Source organism: Vulpes vulpes, chromosome 13 (assembly GCF_048418805.1).
Source record: "Vulpes vulpes isolate BD-2025 chromosome 13, VulVul3, whole genome shotgun sequence".
NCBI lineage: Eukaryota > Metazoa > Chordata > Mammalia > Carnivora > Canidae > Vulpes > Vulpes vulpes.
In genome coordinates, this window is record NC_132792.1 from 126603237 (window position 1) to 126624520 (window position 21284).

Here is a 21284-nt window from a genome sequence, read left to right on the forward strand (position 1 = left end):
CAATATGATTCAGTCCCTTAAAAAACTAATCTGGAATAACTAGAAACTGTGGGTGTGTGTGTTACCTGTTTTTAGTTGCTTTGTCCCCAAATTGACCTCCATCATCACAATACCATTTATTTAAATGGAGACTGGAAAGACATGAGACAATCCTTGACCTCACAAAACCATCACACTGCAACCCGGAATTTCTTTGAAACTATCATCCAAGGCGGACTTTTGGGGAACAGGTCAGCCAAGGGCTGAAGAGAGGTCAGTTTACCCTCCGTGCCCTCCTCTTTAAAATCTCCCAGATACTTCTGCAGCTTTCACACACTTCTCAGGCTTTTCAAATGGACCTGAGACATCCTTGACACGAGTTGTTACTGAGCTCCTCAGTAAAACCAAAAAATGTTCTGGGATGCTGAATGCAAAGACAGCAGAAGATAAAGAGATTTAAGATTTAACTATTAACATGCTGCCCTATTTCCAGAAAATCATCATGCCTGGCTGTTTTGAGACTGGGCCCGGGAGGGAAAGCAGCAAAAACCCTGGCCCTGGGGGTGCGGGACGGCTCCGAGAAAAGGACCGCAGAGCTCTCGGGCCACAGACACCTCGCGAAATGCACAGTCGAGGCAGGGCGTTTGCAGAGAGGCTGCCCGGGTCCGTGCAGGGGCGCCAGGCTCCAGGCGCACCCAGGGCAGCGGGTCAGCAAAACAGGCCGCCCAGCCACTGCACTCGGGGGGATGGGCAGCGCTGCACCCTCGGCTGAAAGTAGGGTGCGCGGCTCCAGAAACACTCGTCCTTGTGGCCATGTTCGGGGGGGGGGGGGGGGGGGGCTTGCCGGGCGCCCTGCGCTCTGCGTCCCCGCGGTGGGAAGTTACAGAACTTTCAGAACAAGGGGCGGGGAAGCCGGGGCGCGGCGGGGTGCACCGACCGGGGCGCGCAGGGGCCGAGTGGGGGAAGGGCCGAGGTGGAGCCCAGGGTGTCCCTGGGGATCCAGCTCCGCGCCGGGCCAGCGGCAGGGAGAGCGCGCGGAGACGGCGCTCCCCCTCCGGCGGCGCTCGCTGTCCGGGGGAGAGGCGAGCCGGGGTGCGGCCCCCGAGGAGGGCGGGAGCGGGCGGCGGGAGGGCGGCGGGAGGGCGGGCGGCGCGGCTCCTCACTGCACCAACCTGCGGGCCGGGCTGGCTGCGGGCCGCGGCCCCTCCCACCGCACCCCACCCGCACCCGCGCCCGCGCCGCCGCCGCCGCCGCCCCGGGCCGCCCAGTCCAGCCGCTGCCGCAAGGAGCCGGCGTGCGGGGCGCCCGCTCGGACCGCAGCGGGCGGGGGCGTCGCGGCCACCGCGGCGCGCGCGGGGCGCTGGGGCCTCGGGCTGCCGACTCGCCCCACCCCTCCCGGCCCCCCTCCCCCACCCCGACCTCGCCCTCCCTCCGCCCGCCGCGCTCCTCCCGCCCGGCCGCGCGCTCGGCTCCCCGCGCCCCCCAGCGCCCGCTCGCTCCTCCTCCAGCCCCGGCCCGGCCTCCCGCGCGCCCTCCAGCCCGCTGCGCGCCGGCCGTCGCCTGGTCATGTCAGGATGGAGATCCGGCAGCACGAGTGGCTCGCGGCCTCCCCCCACGAGGGCTTCGAGCAGATGAGGCTCAAAAGCCGCCCCAAGGAACCGTCGCCGAGCCTGACCCGAGTGGGCGCGAACTTCTACAGCAGCGTCAAGCAGCAGGACTACAGCGCCAGCGTCTGGCTCCGGAGGAAAGACAAGCTGGAGCACGTAAGAGCCGCGCGCTCCCCGGGGCCTCGGCCCCGCACCTGCCCCGGAGGTGGCCCGAGCGAGCGCGGGGCCCCGGCAGGTGGCTCGATTCGGGGACGGGGGCGGGGGCGGCCGCACGCCTGCACTTTCTTGCCGGGAAGGACCGGGCTGCGGAGGGGAGTGGGGAGGGGAGGTGCCTTTCCCGGCACCGCCTGGCCCCCCGCGCGCCTCGACCTCCCCACGGGCTTCCCGCCGGGCTCGTCTGCACCGCGGTCTTGGGGGCGCCCCGCGGGGGGCGCGAGAAGGGGAAGTGCCGCTGCGGGGCTCCGAGGAACGCGGCGGCGCACGGGGGTGGGCTCGGGGGGTCGAGGAGGTGTCTGGGGCTGTGTCACTGCTCCAGAAGCTACCCTCTAGCGAGTGCGCGAGGCTGCCGCCGCCGGCCCCCCGGCCTGGGTCCGCCTCCAGCCGGGAGAGTTGTCTGCAGCCCGTGCTCCGGGACGAGCAGCCGGCGATCCTCGACTGGCGCCCCGCTAGGAGGGCTGGGCGCGGGGCGAGGGGAGAGGCGCGGGGCGAGCTGGCCGCCGTGCTCCCCGGGACCTCCGCTGCCCCGAGCGCGCGCTGCGCCGGGGGCGTTCCGGGCGCTGGAGCTGAGCCCCTGGGGCTCGCCGTTCTGGAAGGGAACAGCCCCTCTAAAGAGGCGATTAGTGGATCACGGTTTCCAGCCTGGCCCGTCAGCATCCCCTTAAACCAGATGTTAAAACGAAACTAAGAGAATTCTCTCAAGAGTGCAGCGCGGCTGGCTAGGGAGGGGACGCTACTGCTTCCCGCGGAGCTGCACAAGCCAAATTGAGTCTGTTAATGGAGTGTGGCGGTCTCCTTGTATTTGGGTCACATCTCCAATTATGACAGAGATAAGACGGAGAACTTCGGAAACTCACACATCACCTACCGCCACACCGACCTCACTCCCACCTGCCCCCCAAGCATTCCTCCTCCTCCTCCTCTCCCGGTTTTTGCAGCACCAGCAAGCTTCCCAGGGAGTACTTCTCCTACATTCCGCAAGGAAGGTCTCTGCCTTTCCTCTGAGGGCCCCATTAAGTCCCTTGAAAACTCGAGTTTAAAGCTTCCAGTTGGGGGAGCAGGCTGTCTCGTGCGTAGAGAAACCATTTCCTAGCATCCAAAGGATGTCTCAGATCCCTAAGACCACGGAAGTAACTGACTTCGGGGATAGCAAGTTGTTTGAAAGGCAGCAGAATCCACTTAAAAATGCAAGCCCCGGAATTAGCATAGGGCCTGGTGGTTATTAGTTTAAAGGCCCGCGAAGATCACCTTCATGGAATTTGGCTCCGCATGTTGGTGTCTGATGTTAGTACCAGGGAGAGCGGTCCAGTCTTAGAGCGGTGCAGAATAATCTCTGTTTCAGTTTCTCTGAATGTGCATTCTTTTGCATCTTGTGCTTTTAGCTGCTCTGTCTCCTTTCTCTTCTTAGTGGAAACCAGTAGTGCATCCTTCTGTATGTCCCCCTGAGTCAGGGACACTGCCCACCTGGTACTTAAATGGCTGCTCACTTTGCCGTTTCCACTGACAGTTTCAAGGCATACCAGCGTGGTCCCTGGCAGCCTCCCCTTTCTGGATGAGTGTGGGATGCTCAGTGTCTCCTGAGGCTTATAGACCAAGGAAAGGAAAGTCTGCTTGTTTAAGAGCATGTGAGGACCTATGCCTGTTTCTTCGCTCAGATGCTCCAAAAGAGAGCATTGCATTAAAAAAAAAAAAAAAAAAAGTCACTTCATTTGTTATTTAAATCAACATAGCATTTTTGTTTGCTCTCTCAGATACACTTCATGAGACAGGTATTCTGTTTCTGATGATCTTCTCTATATCTGCTTTCAGTTAGAAAGGGGGCCTTGCTTCCAGGGAAATATTTGTGATATTCTCTTGCTTCTTTGAAACATCTACATTTTCAATGAAATAGTATTTATGAAAGTACAATGGAAAAATTAACTGAGCATGAAAATATAAATTTTGTTTGAATTCAAGCTCGGGGTATTTATTATATATATCAGAGGTTGTGGTACACTGTTTCAGGTAGTTCGATGTTAATTTCCGTTTAGATATTTGAAATTTAAAAACCCATAACAAATGTAACCTAGTGTATTTTTGCCGTGGAAAGCATGAAAATGTGATGTTGACTTCATTGTAGACAGCATTCTGAACATATGTGGCACCACACAGATTAGGATGAGTGATGAGTGTCATATGAAATTCAAAGGTAATATATGGCAATTACAAAATCCCTTTGATCCGTCTAATCAAATGGATGACCACCATTTTTTATTAGGTTAAAGAAATGAATGAATAATCGTGATGAAGATCACATGCATGAAAACAACCTACGTTATTTTGCTGGTTTTTAAAAAGCCAATCTAGTATTAAGGGCATAAATAAGTTATGGCTTCAGATGACACCACATACTCAGTCATCACAATAACGGAATTCCCTGGAATGAAATGTGGCAGTGTGTGGACTCTGTCCAGACTTCAGAGGCATTGCTCAATCTGAAAGTCAATAACACGATGTAAAGTGACAGGGAAGGAATATACTTCCACCCACTTAGCTACAAGTGAGGATAATTTATCTCCTTTTTTGGTTTAAAGGCTACAGGACTAATCCCCAGGCCACACAAGTGAGATGCGAAATGAACTGGTCAAGGATAGGAATACTTACAGCCCATCTTTGAATCTGTTTCTGTCCTTTGTTGGTCAGTACTGATGATGAATATTCGTTAAGAAATAAAGGCATGTGAGGGGATTCTTGTGCTCCTGTCTCATGATGAGAAGGTACAAAGGTTTGTACCATGAATTCGGCACTTTGGACTCCACTTGGAAATTTCAGGAAAAGGTGAAATTGCTGGCCATCCATAGGACGTTTTCTTATTAGCTACAAATAATGCTTTTGGTTCTTAGAATCTTCCCTTCTTGTTCAGCCTCATCATGCCCATCCATGGCTTTGGAAGGCTAAACAATGGAAGTCTTAGGCTCTGTAGGATCCTCTAATACCTTAGGTGTAATGTGAAAGTGAAGGATTATGGTCTAGCCAAGCAAGAGGAGCAGGGAGCCATTCCTTCAACCCCCTAAGCCACCCTTGTTCTCTCAGTCCTCCCTGGGGCTGGATCACTTTAAGAGTGACCATGTAATACGATTTGACTGTCCCACAGGACACTGTAGCATTAGTGTTATATGTGCTGTTTATATTGTTTTTTGTTTGTTTTTGGGTACAAAGTAGGAGAGTTGCAGAAGCTACTCTTCTCAGTTGCCTGGTTTTATGCCAGTTGTGTTTGTAGAAGTTTCCTGATGCCATTTACGGAGCTAGGGATGCCTTATTTTCTCTCCTGCGTACTCAATTAGCTCTTGTCAAAGTGTGGTTAACAGTGGGGCTCTGGTTAGGTAGACTGTCTCTTACTGATTCTGTGATCTTAGGCAAAGGACTCAGTCACAAGGATATACCTTCACAATCCTCCTTAAAGGAGTCACAGATTTGCTGGGATGATCCTGGGAGATAGTCCATCTGTCTGTTGCACTGGGGACGGAACACTGATAAAGTAAGTCTGTTTACCTCATGTGTCTCATCCGTGCAGGGGTTCCCAGTCCTTTCTACTGCTATAACAATACCATTGACTGAGTGGCTTATAAACAGTGAACATTTCTTTCTTACAGTTCTGGAGGCTAGGGAGCCCTAGATCAAAGTACCAGATTCAGGGTGGAGTGAGGGGTGCTTCCTGTTTCACAGATGGCTGCCTTTTTGCTTGTCCTGGAAGGGTAGAGAGGTTGAGGGAGCTCTCTGGAGACCCTTTACTAAGGCCACTGTCCTGTTCATGAGGATTGCAGCTTCATGACCTAATCCTCTCCCAAAGACCTCACCTCCAGATGCTAACCCACTGGGGATTAGGTTTCAATATATGGATTTTGTATCAACACAAACATTCAGTCTACAGCAGCAGGGGATTGTCCTCATCTCAGTTGCCTGGCCTGCTGGAAGCTCCATCCTGATACGTGTTGTTAAGGCAGCTAAAGGGAAGATGGTAAATCATGTAAAGTCTCTCAGTGTTTCCACCCAGAAGGGAGGCATCCATTTGACACCTGTTTATTGGCCAAAGATGGTTTCAAGGCCAAGGCTTGCTTCTGAAGAGGTGAGGAGGGGTGATCTGACCAAGACCCAGAAGAAACGGGAAGAGGACATCCATAGCCAGCCTCTTAGTGTGATCATAATGCATAAAGAAAGCACTTAGCACAATGTGTGGCTTTATTATGTGTTCATTGCATGGCACCTATAGGTGTGGTTGCGTCTTAGGTGTTAGCTAGCTCTCTGGCTGAGCCCTTAGGCTCCACCCAGAGAGCTTCCAGTTGTCATATTTGAGATCAGCCGGCCTGTACTGTAGTCCTGCACCCAGAATATATGAGACCTTTGGCCGGGAGGGCCAGTTCACTCTCCTGGGGCTGTCAGGCTGCCCCTGCCTGGCTTCTGCTCTATCCTCTGGGACCCTGAGTGTGCCCTACCTGGCCATTCTGAGCCTGATGCTTCTTGTTCCCATTCTCAGCAGACTCTGCCAGCAGAGACTAGCTCCCTGCCCTGTCCCCAACCCCTGCTTTCCTTCCCAGCTCTGTGCTGGTGGAATCAAGTCGAGAGATATTTCACTGATCTGCATGATGGCTCAGAAAACGTATTTAAAATAGCAAGAGAAAGCAGAGGAGAGAATTTGTAAAGAGTAAAAGATAGAATACTTAATATTCACACTTGTAGCAAGCCTTAGTATCTTGCTTGGTTTTAGGTGAGTGCGTTACTTAAAAAATTGTCTCCTCTAAGCGTGAATATGCACCTGCTTAAATGCAGTTTATGTTACTGGTGAATAGTAAATAAATGCCAAGCGCTCACTTTGCCTCCTGGAGTAAATTATTCACATGATGAGCAAATAAAAGATGGATTGGAGCAAACTTGGTTGCCGTGATCTAAGCTTATCTTATGTAACGCCATTATGTGTCCTACAGAACAAATTTGTGAAAGTCTTATATGTCCCCCGCAGAACAGATCAGTAAAACACCAAAAACAGTGCAACTGAAGGGAATGAATCTTTAACATGTTCCATTAAAAATCAAATGAACAGAAAATATTCTTTTTAAAAATTTTAAAATATTTTTTAAAGATTTCATTTATTTATTTTTGCAGGAGGGGGGAGGGCCAGAGGGAGAAGCAGACTCCCTGCTGAGCAAGACCGGATCCCAGGACCCCGATATCATCACCTGAGCCGAAGGCAGATGCTTAACCGACTGAGCCATCCAGGCACCCAGAAAGCATTTTTTCCCTATCTTTATGTATTATTGTTCAATTTGTGTGTTATAGGATAATTTTAATCTGGCAAATGTTTAAGAACATTAACATTTACCAGGACTGTTTCCTGAGATTTTAGATAAAACAGACAAAGCCGAAGCCTTGGCAGGATTCTGTCATCGGTCAAGAAATAGAAGTTTAGATGTCTCTGGAGTGTGTTCTAATGGCCCTCATGTTGTGTCCATTATCCAGGTAGCAAATATCAATTCCACTAATGGACTTATCTCACCGTGAGTTGACATTTCAGTTTATTTTGAAGAACCTTTGATTCTTTGAACCCTGTTGGGTGTGGCTTATTTTTTTTTTTTTTAAAGATTTTACTTATTCATGAGAGACAGAGAGAAAGAGAGAGAGAGAGAGAGGCAGAGACAGGCAGAGGGAGGAGCAGGCTCCACGCAGGGACCCTGATGCGGAACTCGATCCCGGGATTCCAGGATCATGCCGTAGGCCAAAGGCAGGTGCTAAACCGCTGAGCCACCCAGGGATCCCGGGTGTGGCTTATTGACTTATTTTGAGGTAATCATTGTCTATGACATATCATATTCAATATATTTAATTTGAGAAGTTCAAGATGATTGGACTTAAGGTTTCTCTTTCCTTCTTTCTTCCATATCATAGCTGTATACCAATTTCTGGCCAGTTTCTCTAGAAGTGTTTGCTCTTCTTGGCAGTCTTCTGTGTCTATCTTGGGTTTAAACCTGCATAACAGATTTCAGTTTTTCTATTTTAGCTCCAAAGATCAAGAAATGTGATGGATCTTTTGTTGTGTTTTTCTACTGAGTTGACTGATAGAGCACATGGTCAAAGGCAGACGTAGATTTGCTGCTAAGATATCAGCCCAGAAGTGTTGCTTCAACTGCATGTACTGGGGACATGTAAACTTAGGGAATTGTCTAAGATTCACGCTTACATAGATTGTGTTGTGAGGGCTTAGAGTACAACATGAATGTTCAGGAAGAGTTGAAATGCCAAAATGTGGTTGTTAAAAGACAGACCTTTTTTTTTTTTTTAACCAAAAAAGTACATTTTTGTTTTTCTCACAAACAGAAAAAGGAGCCCAATTTCTAAAATCACAGATCAAGCCTGTAAGCAGAGCTTATGGGGAAAAAGTGAAGAACATGGCAAACTTTCCTAGGTAGAATGAATTGCATTGGAAAATTTCATTGCTGTCTAACATATGAAGTAGGCCCAAATTGAACTGCCTGGTAGTTTATGGCAGTTCATGGTATCATGGGACTGGATGTCGAGGCCACTGTGTGATAAATATGATTCTTTATCCTCTAAAGTGGACAGTGAGCGTTATGACTGTACTGTTTCTCTGACTTGAACTATTATTGTGCTCCTGCCAGTAAGTTGTTAAGTCTGATCCAGCAATACCAGAAGGAGGTACTCTGAGAAGATGGGACTTGTCAACAGCTATTTATTGAGGATGCTTTATGTGTGAAAGACACTTTTTTTTTTAATACTTTATTTATTTATTCATGAGAGACAGAGAGAGAGAGAGAGGCAGAGACACAGGCAGAGGGAGAAGCAGGCTCCCTGCAAGGAGCCTGATGTGGTACTCGTTCCCGGATCCCGGGATCATGCCCTGAGCCGAAGGTAGATGCTCAACCGCTAAGCCATGCCAAGTGTCCCATGAAAGACACTTTGTTAGGAGATTATGAAGACTTTCATGTAATAGGCATTCATGTGACATATAATGTGTTCCAAATGGTGGAGAATATATGAAACTAGAGCAGGGTCCCTCCCTCAAGATGTTTATGGCTTTATAAATAGTTATAATAGGGGATCCCTGGGTGGCTCAGTGGTTTAGCGCCTGCCTTTGGCCCAGGGCATGATCCTGGGGTTCCGGGATCGAGTCCTGCGTCAGGCTCCTGGCATGGAGCCTGCTTCTCCCTCTGCCTGTGTCTCTGCCTCTCTCTCTCTCTCTCTCATGAATGAATAAATAAAATATTTTAAAAAAATAGTTATAATATGATCACAGTGATATGAATAAGGCAGGAAAATGCAAAATAGCATAAGAACACTACCTTTGGAAGGTAGTGTTCAGACAAGGGTAAAATATAGTTAAAACAAAGGTATTGTCATATATAATGATGATGTATTATAACAAACCTGAATTTATTTCAGTAATGCAGGGTTGCTATGAAATTTGAAAATCAGTTGATGTAATTTCTCATATTAACAGAATGATAGAGTAAACCCATATGATTATCTCAACAGATGAAGAAAAAGCATTGAATAAAACTCTATATACAAGCATGATAAAATTCTCAACAAAGTGGAAATAAAAGCAAACTTTATTATTCTGATAAAGGTTTTTTTTTTTAAGAATCACAGTTAATGGTGAAATATTGAAAAATTACTTGCATAGATTGTGAGTGGGATGAAGATGTCCACTATCATGACTTCTCTTCAGAAGTGTACAAGAGGTCATAGCCAATGCAAGAAAGCAAGAAAAAGAAATAACATAAGGATTGAAAAAGAAGAATTAAAATTGTCATTATTTGCAGATGAGATGAGTATATACATTTGAAAATCCAAAATACACCGTTGATATATCTAATGAGTTAATAATGCCCCTGGATTTATGACAGGCACTGCAAAAAGGTCAATATGCAAAATCAAATTAGAACAAAATTATTCCAAAATAAAGCTAAAAACCTTTACTATTTACATTAGTGTCCAAATATCAGATATCTTAATTCTTAGGACCTCTTTTTACTTCACCCCAGATTGAGCTAGAGAGTAGATACCATTCCAATTAATCCCAACAAGTTTGTGTGTATATATGTGTTGAAAATGATTCTAAAAATTATATGGAAATAGAAATGGCCAAGAATAGCCTGCATAATCTTGATGAAGAAGAATGAAGTCAGAAGTTTGCTTCCATGTGTCAAAACTTATTATAAACTAAAGCAGTGTGATATTGGTGCTTAATAACAAATAGATAAAACAAATAGATCAATTGACAGAATAGAGAATGCAGAAACAGACCTGGGTATACTTTATTATTGATAGGTATCTGACTTATGACAAAAGTGGCAGGTACAGAAGGGCAGTGGAAAGAAGATAGTCTTTTAAAAAATGGTTCTATCTCAGTTGTACATTGCTTTAAAAATGGATATTGACTTCTGTTTCATACCATACACAATAATCAGTTTAGGTTATAAATTGAAATTAGAAATGGAAACAATTAGTGTTCTAGAAAATAATATAATAAAAAAATCATCAACTTGGACTAGGGAAAAAATTCTTAAGCGATTTTAATAATTCTAATCTATTGTTATTAATGAACTGAACTACAGTGAAATTAAGTAATTTTGACAGTAAAGATTCCATTAAGAGAATGAAAAGGCAAATCACAAAACAGGGTATATTTCCAACACGCACTCTATAACAAAGAGTTTGTATCCAGAATATATAAAAAGCATCTACAAATCAAAAGCAACAGACAGTTCCCCAAAAGTGAGCAAGACATTTGACCAAGAACTTTATTAGAATATAGGCAAGCCATCACATGTATGATAAGGTACTTGATGTCATCAGTCATCAAGGAAGTAAACAGTTAAAATCATACATTATTATACAACCATAAGAATGCTTGAAATTAAAATGATTGACAATAATAAGTGTTGATTAAAGTGAGGAACTTCTATAACTCTCATAACTTCCTGTAGGAATGTGTACCTATATATGCAATGATGTGGATGACTTTTTCAGACACAGTAGTAAGTGGAGAGAGACTGATTCTGTTTATTTTTTTTTTATTTTATTTTTTTTTATGATAGTCACAGAGAGAGAGAGAGAGGCGCAGAGACACAGGCAGAGGGAGAAGCAGGCTCCATGCACCGGGAGCCCGATGTGGGATTCGATCCCGGGTCTCCAGGATCGCGCCCCGGGCCAAAGGCAGGCGCCAAACCGCTGCGCCACCCAGGGATCCCCTGATTCTGTTTATGTGAAAAAAACAAGCAAAGCTAGATGACAAATATAGAAGTCAGAATTCATGATTACCTCTGCAGGTAAAATGGGAACTAGGAAGGCTCCTGGTGGGGGTGGGAGGATGGGGTGGGCAACAGTGTTCTGTCTCTTTTTATAGGATTTGGTTACAAAGTAACATTTATTGAATTATACACTGAAGATTTGTACACCTTATGTATATCATTATTTCCATGATAGCTTATTTTTTTAATAAAGTAAAATGTATATATTGCCCTTCCCCTTGCTTACTGCTTATTTCTGGCTATTCCTTCTCAGACTGCTTCTCCTGTTCTATTCTCTGTAGTCCATAGGCCTTGGGCTGTGATACCCCCTGTCATTGTTGTGTTCACGAGGCTGCCTTGTACTTGTCACTTCCCTGGGATTGGCTTCCTGAGTCCTGGAGAGGTTGGACGTTATTCTGTAAGCAAAGGGAAGATGTCTGAATGGAGTAAGTCCACATTTCAGAAAATCTGCAACGTTGAAGAATGGGAGTCTGGAGTTGGAGAAACCAGCATTAGTCTCTCTTTGTGGCAGAGGGGGGGGAAATAACAAAAGACTGTGACAGACATAGAAAAATTGAGGAGGGACAGGTGCAGGAAATATTGTGAAATAAGAGTTCTTGGGACTTGGTACTTAGTTGAATGTGAGGAGCCTGAACAAGCTCTTCCATTCAGCAAACCTTTATTGAATGCCAAAGATGTCCCCATAATTGTGATTGGCATTGCAGGTAAGAGGATGAGCAAGTAAAATTCTAAAAACTCCTTGAGAGTTGGAATTCTTCCTTGTTCATCCTTATATCTTGGCTCCAATTTATTATCTTGATCCATGTTATCAAAATTATTCTGATTATAATTCAGACTTTTCTTTTTTTTTTTTTTAATTTTTATTTACTTATGATAGTCACACAGAAAGAGAGAGGCAGAGACACAGGCAGAGGGAGAAGCAGGCTCCATGCACCGGGAGCCCGAGGTGGGATTTGATCCCGGGTCTCCAGGATCACGCCCTGGGCCAAAGGCAGGCGCCAAACCGCTGCGCCACCCAGGGATCCCTAATTCACAGACTTTTCAATTCTGCTTTTTGCAAGGAACTGAGCCCCAGACTTGGGAAGATTCAAATGTACATGATTGGGCCTTTGACCTCAGATTAATCCTTCAGAACTCAATTTAGGGGCGCCTGGGTGGTTTAGTTGGTTGAGCATCCAACTCTTGGTGTTGGCTCAGGTCTTCGTTTGGTCTCTTGGGTCATGGGATGGAGCCCCATGATGGGCTCCACACTTAGTGGGGAGTCCTCTTGAAGAGTCACTCCCTCTTCCTTTCCTCCCTAAATACATAAATATTTTTTTAAAAAGAGCTCAACTTAAATGTGGTCACCTATAAACCTAAGTCCTTATTAGGTGCCCCTACTGGGTATAGGCATCGTGAGCAGGCATCTTTTTTTTTCTATAGCACTTAACATGCTGTTTTTTTAAAATTACTGATTGTCGTTTTTTTGCCCTCAATGGAAAGTTTGAGAACAGTAACTATCTTATTCATGACAATGCACCCTTAATGCCCAACATAGTGCTTGATGGACATCCAATATTTATTGACTTGACTATTGGAAGAGTGTAATCAGTGAATGAATATAGAAGGCAGGATCTACATGGTGGCATATGCTACTTGCCAGATAAACGCAACAGACATGAAATGCAACTAGAAGTCAAGGAAAACTACCAACTAGATTTCAGAGGGAGAAGATAATAGATAAGGGCAGCCTTTACCCCATCCACAGGTTGAGGCTCCATTGACTTTTTTTAAGCCTGGAAAATAGAGGTTTCCTGGTCACTTTATTGATCTATTCCAATGTGTAATGCTGCTGTTTACAGTGAATTTTGTTTTGCTTTCCATTTCTACAGTACTTTGGTCCGACTTGTTGCCTAAATCTGCTGGTTCATTATTTAGCCTTCGCCCTGCTCTGGCTGAGTGCGCTTGATCAGAGACTATGGGACACTCTGCAGCAGGGAATGTGTCAAAACTGCCAAAATCTCCTTAAATACCTGCCAGTCTTAATCATTAAGAATCTCCACCTTGACTTCCTGACTTGTCTGTTACAAACTGTTTTTCATTTTGGATCTTCCTGCCCTAAATCCATGACATGTGCACACATTGTTTAAAGCCTGTCCTATATGATTTCTAGTACATCTTTTTTTAAAAAAACTTTCATTTTGGAATAATTCTAGATTTGGGAAGAGGTCACAAAGATAGTAAAGGCATTTCCTGTACATCTGTCACCCAATTTCAGGTTTTGCTTAATGTTAAATTCCAAACTCTAGGCTTTAATAGAATTTTACCAGTTTTTAAATTGTCCTTTTTGTATTCCAGGATCTAATCCAAGATAACATTGTATTTAGTTGTTATGTGCCTTTAGTCAGGCTCTGGTCTGTGACAGTATCTCAGATGTCCCTCATTTTTCATGACCTTGACGGGTTTTTTTTTAGATTTATTTAAAATTATTTATTTAACTACTAAAATTGTAAGATATTTAAAGTGAACATTATGATAATTTGATATACATACATTGTGAAAGGATTTCCATCATCAAGTTACTGAAAACGTCCAGTGCTTTACATATTTATCTTTCTCTGTGTGTGAAAGAACATTTTACTTCTACTGCCTTTTGGCAAATTTTAATTATATAAGAGTGTTATCAGCTGTAGTCACCATGTTATACATTAGATCCTCAGACCTTATTCTTCTTATTGATGAAAATTTGTACCCTTTTAACAATCTCTCTCTGGTCCCATCCTCAATTCTAATGATCTGCTTTTCTGCTCCCTGTTACTAATGTAGACCTTTTTTTTTTTATTGTTTTTTGTTTTTTTGATTTCACATATAAGTGATGCCCTGCAGTAGTCATCATTCTCTGTCTGGCTTTTTCACTTAGCAGAATGCCTTCTAAGTCCATCCATGTGGTCACAAATGGCAGGATTTCCTTTTTACTCATCACATCTTCTTTATCCATTCTTCTGCTGATAAAAAAATTAGGTCATCTTGACATCGTGGCTCTTGCGAATAATGGTGCGGTGAACATGGGAAGGCAGATATCTCTTTGATCTCTTGTTTTTATTTCCTTTGGATATATACCCAGAAATGGGATTGCTGGATCATATGGTAGTTCTATTTATAATTTTTTGAAGAACCTCCATACTGTTTTCCGTAGTAGCTGTGCTGATTTGCATTTCTACCACCAGTGCACAAAGGTTCTGTTTCTCTACGCCTTTGCTAATGCAAGTTATCTCTTGTCTTTTTGATGACAGCCCTTCTGACAACTGTGATTTGATATCTCAGTTGTGCTTTTGATTTACATTTCCCTTATGATTAGTGATGTTCAGCAACTTTTCATGTACCTATTGTCCATTTAGTTGTATTTATTATTATTATTATTATTGTTGTTGTTGTTGTTGTTGTTGTTATTATTTGATGTTGAGTTGTGGGAGTTCCTTATATATTTTGGGTGTTAATCCCTTATTGGATATGTGATTTGAAAATATTTTCTCCCATATGGTAGGTTGCTTTTTCATTGTTGATGGTTTCCTTTGCTGTGCAGAACCTTTTTAGTTTGGTGTTGTCTACTTGTTTATTGTTGTTTTTGTTGGATCTGCTTTTGGTGTCAAATCCAAGAAGTCATTGCCAAGACTGGCATCAAGGGCTTATCCTCTATGTATTCTTCTAAGAGCTCGGTTTCAGGTCTTAAATTCAAGCCTTTACTCATGCTGAGTTGATTTTTGTGTATAGTGTGAGATAGAGATTCAGTCTCATTCTTTTGCATGTGGCTCTCCAGTTCTCCCAGCACCGTTTATTGTAAGGACTATCCTGAAACCCACCATGTATTCTTGACTCCTTTGTTGCAAATTAGTTGACTATTTTTGTATATATGCTGCCAAAGGGAGCACTAGTTAACCATTTTTGTATAGGTTTATTTTAGGTTCTCTCTTTTGTTCCACCAATCTCTGTGTCTGTTTTTATGCTAGTACTATATTTTTTTGATTCATGAAACTTTGTGATTTAGTTTGAAATCAGGAAGCATGATGCCGCCAACTTTTTTCTTCTTTCTTAAGGTTACTTTGGCTATTCAGAGTCTTTTGTGGTTCCATACAAATTTTAGGATTATTTTTTCTACTTCTGTGAAAAATTTGGGTAATATGGGCCTTGTAAACAAATATTATTCTTCCAATCAATGAGCCTGGAATGTCTTTCCATTTATTTGTGTCTTTGACAGTTTCTTTCATCAATGTTTTATAGTGTTCAGTTACAAATATTTCATTTCTTTGGTTAAGTTTTTTCTTGGGCATTTTGTTCTTTTTCATGCAATTGCAAATGAAACTTTTTTCTTTTTTCTTTTTTTTTTTGAGATTTTTATTTATTTCTTCATGAGAGACACAGAGAGGCAGAGACATAGGCAGAGGGAGAAGTAGGGTTCTCGAGGGGAGCCCAATGTGGGACTCAATCCCCGGGCCCTGGGATAACAACCTGAGCTGAAGGCAGACACTCAACCACTGAGCCACCTAAATGTCCATGAATTTTTTTTTTCTTAAGTTCTCTTTCTGTTAGCTTGTTAGTGTATAGAAATGGAACTGATTTTTGTCTATTGGCTTTGTATCCTGCTAATTTACTAAATTTGCTGATTAGTTCTAGCAGTTTTTTGTGGAGTCTTTGGGGTTTTCTCTATATAATGTCATGTCATCTGTAAAGAGAGACTGTCTTATTTCTTCCTTTCTGATCTGAATGCCTTTTATTCATTTTTCTTTCCTAACTGCTCCTGTTAGGACTTCCAGTACTATGTTGAATAAGGGTGGTGAGAGTGGACATCCTGACCTTGGAGGAAGGAGACAAGGATGCCCACTTGTGTATATTGAGAATCATTCTCCCTACACCCGGTGTGTTCAGAGTTGAATGGATGTTGAATTTTGATAGATGACTTTTCTGCATCTATTGAGATCATCATATGATTTTTTTAATATTCATTTGAGAGGGAGGGAGAGAGAACACAAGTAGGGGGTGGGGCAGAGGGACAGGGAGAAGTAGATTCCCCCCTGAGCAGGAAGCCAACACGGGGCTTGATCCCAGGACCTGGAGATCATGACCTGAGTTGAAGGCAGACACTTAGCCATCTGAGCCACCCAGGCACCTCTGGTTATATGTTTTTTTATCTTTCATTTTGTTAATGTGGTGTATCTATTGTTGTAGATGTTGAACCATCCTTGCATCCCTGGAGTAAATCCCATTTGATCATGTTTGATCCTATTCTTGTATTGCTGACTTCAGTTTGCTAATAATTTGTTGAGGATTTTTGCGTTTGTATTCATCTGAGATATTGGTATGTTATTTTCTTTTCTTGTAAAGTCCTTGCCTGGTTTTGGTATTAGGGTAATGCTGGCCTCATATATTGAGCCCTTTACTCTTCTGTTTTTGGAAGAGATTGGGAAAGATTGGCATTGATTCTTCTTTAAATGTTTGGTAAAATTCACCAGCAAAGCCATCGGGTCTTAGACTCTTATTTGTCAGAAGGTTCTTCATTAATGATTCAGTCTCCTTATTAGTAATCAATCTGTTCAGGTTTTCTATTTTTTCACAAGTCAGTCTCAGTAGGTTATATGTTTCTATGTTACATGTTTGTAACATTTCTTGTAGGTTGTCCAATTTGCTGGTACAGGTATCACCTGCTATCAAAAAGTTCTTGTACTTGTTACTCCACTTCACTTTTACAAATGGCCTACATTGGTGCTTGTTTTCACTAGCTGGAAGAAATTTGAACAGGATTTTTGCTGTTACAAGAAAAAACAAGAAGTGAGAACACTTTGAGCATTTATTTAACAGTGAGCCTTTGTAGAGGCAGTATACACTCCAAGAAGTGAAAGTGGTGCCACCAAGCTTCTTCTCCAGGAATTGCACTCAGCCTCTCCCATTAAGCTGACGTAGCTTTGAATTGTGTCTGTGAGCATCTGTGATTTATCTTGATTTATTTTGTGCATCCATTAGCAAGATGGTATCAGAAAAGTCTAAGAAAGGTTGGTTTTTGGGTCTGGGAATACTCAAAAGATTTTTTCATATAAATTAATGATAAGTGCTTCTTTATGCCATTTACATGTATGAAAGATTTCATAGGAACACTATTTCTGGATATTGGGTAAAACGCCTATAATTGTTCACACTGGTCTCTTATGATCCTTTGTATTTATCTGGTCTCAATTGTAATGTCTTTTCTTTCATTTCTAATTTTATTTATTTGAGTCCTCTCCCTCTTTTTCTTGTCTGTCTAAAGTGTGGCTAATGGTGTATGTATTTTGTTTATCTTCTGAAAAAAAAACAGCTCTTATTTTTATTGATCATTTCTGTTGTCTTAGTTTCTTCCATTTATTTCTTTCATTTGTTATTTGTTATTTCCTTCCTCATACTAACCTGGGTTTAGTTTGTTTTTCTTTTTCTAGTTCCTTGAGGTGTAAAGTTAGGCTGTTATTCGAACTCTTTCTAGTTTCCTAATGTAGACTTTTCTTTCTATGAACTTCCCTCTTATAACTGCTTTTGCTGCATCCCATAAGGTTTGTTATGCTGTATTTCCATTTTCATTTGTCTACAGTTATTTCTCTTTTGATTTCTTCTTTTGACCCATTGATTGTTCAGTAGCGTATTGTTTTAACCCCACATATTTGTGAATTTTCCAGTTTTCTTTTTTAATTGGCTTAAAGTTTCAGACAATTGTGGCTGGAGAAGTTGCTTTCTTTTTTTAAAAAAAGATTTTATTTATTTATTCATGAGAGACCGAGAGAGACGCAGAGACATAGGCAGAGGGAGAAGCAGGCTCCCTGAGGGGAGCCTGATGCAGGACTCGATCCCAGGACCCCGGGATCATGTCCTGAGCCAAAGGCAGACCGATGTTCAACCACTGAGCCACCCAGGTTTCCTGAGCAGGCACCTTTAGATTTCATTTTCCTTAAATGTAGTAAGAATGTTTTTAGTGGCCCAACATATGATCTGTCTAAAGAGTGTTCCATGTACACTTCAGAGAATTTGCCTTCTGCTGATATTGGATGGGATTGTGCAGTGGCTTTTAAAGTATGCAGATAGGGGTGCCTGGGTGGCTCAGTAGGTTGGGTGTCTGGCTTTGGCTTGGGTCGTGATCCCAGGGTCCTGGGATTGAGTCCCTCATCAAGTTCCTTCCTTGGTGGGAGGCCTGCTTCTCCCTCTCCCTCCCTGCTTGTGTTCTATCTTTCTGCCAGGTAAATAAATAAAATCTTTGACAACAATAAAGTATGCTGATAGACATCTTTCAGAGAGACCTGGAAATGAGCATTTCTGTCTGTTGTCTCTGGATTGAGTTTTGGGGGGACAGCTGGTTAAGAACTGTTTCTTTGTTTGCTACAGTACTCTTAAACCTGTGAATGCAAACTCTACTGGCCACCAGAGCCAGTAGTTCAAGAGGTGCATCCTCTGAGCAGCAGCCACAAAAAGCAAGACACCAGATGTATTGCACAAGCTCCTTTTGGGGAGACACTGGCCACTTGGAGCAGGACAGAGGAAGAATACAAAGGTGGTACCCACCAGCTTCCCAGGTGTGCAGAGAAGATTGCAGTAAGCTCCCTAGATGTATGTTACCTTAGGTACCTGACCCTCAAGCCGTGCTTTTAAGATATGCAAATTGGTCTCTTTTGGGAAAGACTGGGAAATAGGTATTTCTGTCTGCCTATGCTCTGAAACTCCGGGATGGGATGGGGGCAGTGAGCCATGGCAGGTCCTCATGGGCCTGTTAAGAACTATTTCCTCATTTGCCATAGTCTTGTGGGCCTCAGGGATGCAAGCCTTGGTGGCTTTCAGAGGTAGGTGTTTTAGAGGCCTGACCCGCAGGTGTACTTACTGAAAGTTGGGGTGTTAGACATTGGGTCCAAACTTTGCTCTTCAGGGTGAAGCTGAGAGTTATGAGTTTCCTCCTCACTGTTCAGGGTGTGCCAGTATGGTGGTTTTATGGCTGAGTGTTTCAACCTTTCTCACCATTTCGATGTGAGTATTTTTTCTTTTGCCTGATATGTGGTGGTTGCTCAGCTAGTTTCAGGGAATTATTCCATGTGTAGCGGTAGATTTGATATGTCTGTGGAGGAGGTGAGTTTAGGAAACTCATAGGTCACCATCCTGGATTAGAACCTATGACCTTGACAGATTTAAAGAGTACTGGTCAGGTGTTCTGTAGAGTGTCCCTTACTTTGAATGTGTCTGACTTCTTTTCATGATTAAACTGATTATGGGTTTGGGGAAAGAATATCACAGAGATGAGGTTTTCATCACATGAAGGTGTGCATGTCATCCACATGACTTTACTTGCTGTTAATCCTGATGACTTGGCTCAAGTAGAGTTTATCAGGTTTATTCACGATAAAGTTATTGTTTTTCCTTTTTCACACATTAATTTGTTAAGTTGGCCATTGAGTCCCAAGTCCGCACACTTGACAGCTCCTGTACTGGCATGTAGCTAAATGTATTATGTAGCATTTTTTTCAAAAAAATTTATTTATTTATGATAGTCACACACACAGAGAGAGAGAGAGGCAGAGACACAGGCAGAGGGAGAAGCAGGCTCCATGCACCAGGAGCCCGACGTGGGACTTGATCCCGGGTCTCCAGGATCGCGCCCTGGGCCAAAGGCAGGCGCCAAACCACTGCGCCACCCAGGGATCCCTTATGTAGCCTTTTTTTATGGAACAGGTAACCCTTCTTCCCCTAGATTTATTGTTCAATCACTTATTTGTATCAGCTGATCTCTTGGATATTTATTTTACACCCTTGGCATAATCTAATTCCATGCTATTTATTTTGTACCTTAATTTTCCCCACTGTGGGTGCTAGGAGCTCTTTCAGGCTTCTTCTGTATCCCTTGGAAATGCCCTCATTTTTGTATGTTTTGAGCACTTCCTTACTTTGTGATAGTATGGAATGCTCCAGGCTCATCTGGTTTTATTCATTTGATTGTTTGCTTATTTATTTATTTATGTAGCCTCTTGCTGATGTAGTCCTCAAGGTGTTTTCTTCATATGTATTTAAAAAGGAGATATTTCATTTTCAACTGCATCCACTTTCAGAGGGTCAATAAGAGAAATAGTGGTTTGATACATCCAGTCAAAGTTCAGTCTATTTTGATAAAGGGGGGAACATCCCCATTTGGACTTCTATAAAACTCCTGAAATGCTTTTAATGATAACTTTAGCACATAAACTCTCATTCAGGTGATGGAAAGACATCTACTCAGCGATGACAGGGCACATGGAGTGGCCCAGTGATTTTATATCTTATCCAGACATAGTGTGTGCATGTGTATGAGTGTGTGCGCACACACATGTATCTCTTTGTGTGTATAGTGCATACACTATACTGCATACTTTCCTTTTCTCCAGTGTTGGTGGTCTGTTTTTGGAGAATCAGGTTCTGGGCATTAATAACTCCTTCCATGTTCCCTGGTTCCCAGTTTGGCATTATTTCAACCCCTTTTTTCATGTTGTTTTAGGATACCTGGCCTGTGTGTGGAAAAGGAAGGTCTTCCATTCTCAGACGTCATGCTTTTCTCTTTTCAGAGTCAAGACTAGCCTCTGAGATTTCAAATCCCCTTTGAAAACTTAATTGGAAGCTTTTCAGCACTAGCTTACTTATATCAAGGAAACATCTACAAGCAGAACCAAGAGAAGATAATAAAAAGAAAAGGAAGTGTGTTAGGATAAGGCATTGAGGTGCTTGGGAATAGTGTGTTCTGGGGCACACACACATGAAGTGGAAGAACACTGTTTTTGGAGTCTCCCATCTCTGACTTTAGGGTGCTTCATTCCCCTCCCCCATGCTGTGTGCATCCCCATGTTGCTGCCAGCAAGTCACTGAGGAGTGCCAGATTCTTTGTCCTTCTGACTTCCTAGTTATACCATGAATGTGGGCATATTGGATGCTCATTCCTAATGACATTGTTGCAAAACAGAAAATGAAATTGTAGGAAGGTTGTACCTTTTCTCACTGTAGGAAATACCTCCCTCTCCAAAAAGGAATAAAGATGAGACACTTACCAGGGCTTTGCTATAAGTGGCTTGTGAAAAGAATGCCTTACTCTCACTTTCTTTCTTTCTTTCTTTCTTTCTTTCTTTCTTTCTTTCTTTCTTTCTTTCTTTCTTCTTTCTTTCTTTCTTTTTTTAAG

General features: G+C 43.3%; 1 protein-coding gene across 7 annotated transcripts in view; it reads left to right on the top strand.

The window, feature by feature from the left end:
- Positions 1-1400: 1400 nt before the first annotated feature.
- PLD5 (phospholipase D family member 5) overlaps positions 1401-21284 on the top strand; it is a 407776-nt gene continuing 387892 nt past the window's right edge. Inside the window, exon 1 of one of the 7 annotated variants that reach the window (XM_072732872.1) lies at positions 1401-1742. In XM_072732872.1, the coding sequence (XP_072588973.1) occupies positions 1554-1742 (189 nt within the window). In that variant the 5' untranslated portion in view covers positions 1401-1553. Of the gene's footprint in view, positions 1743-7452; positions 7620-21284 lie in introns of those variants that run through there. The other 6 variants (XM_072732871.1, XM_072732876.1, XM_072732880.1 and 3 more) reach the window with 6 other exon arrangements.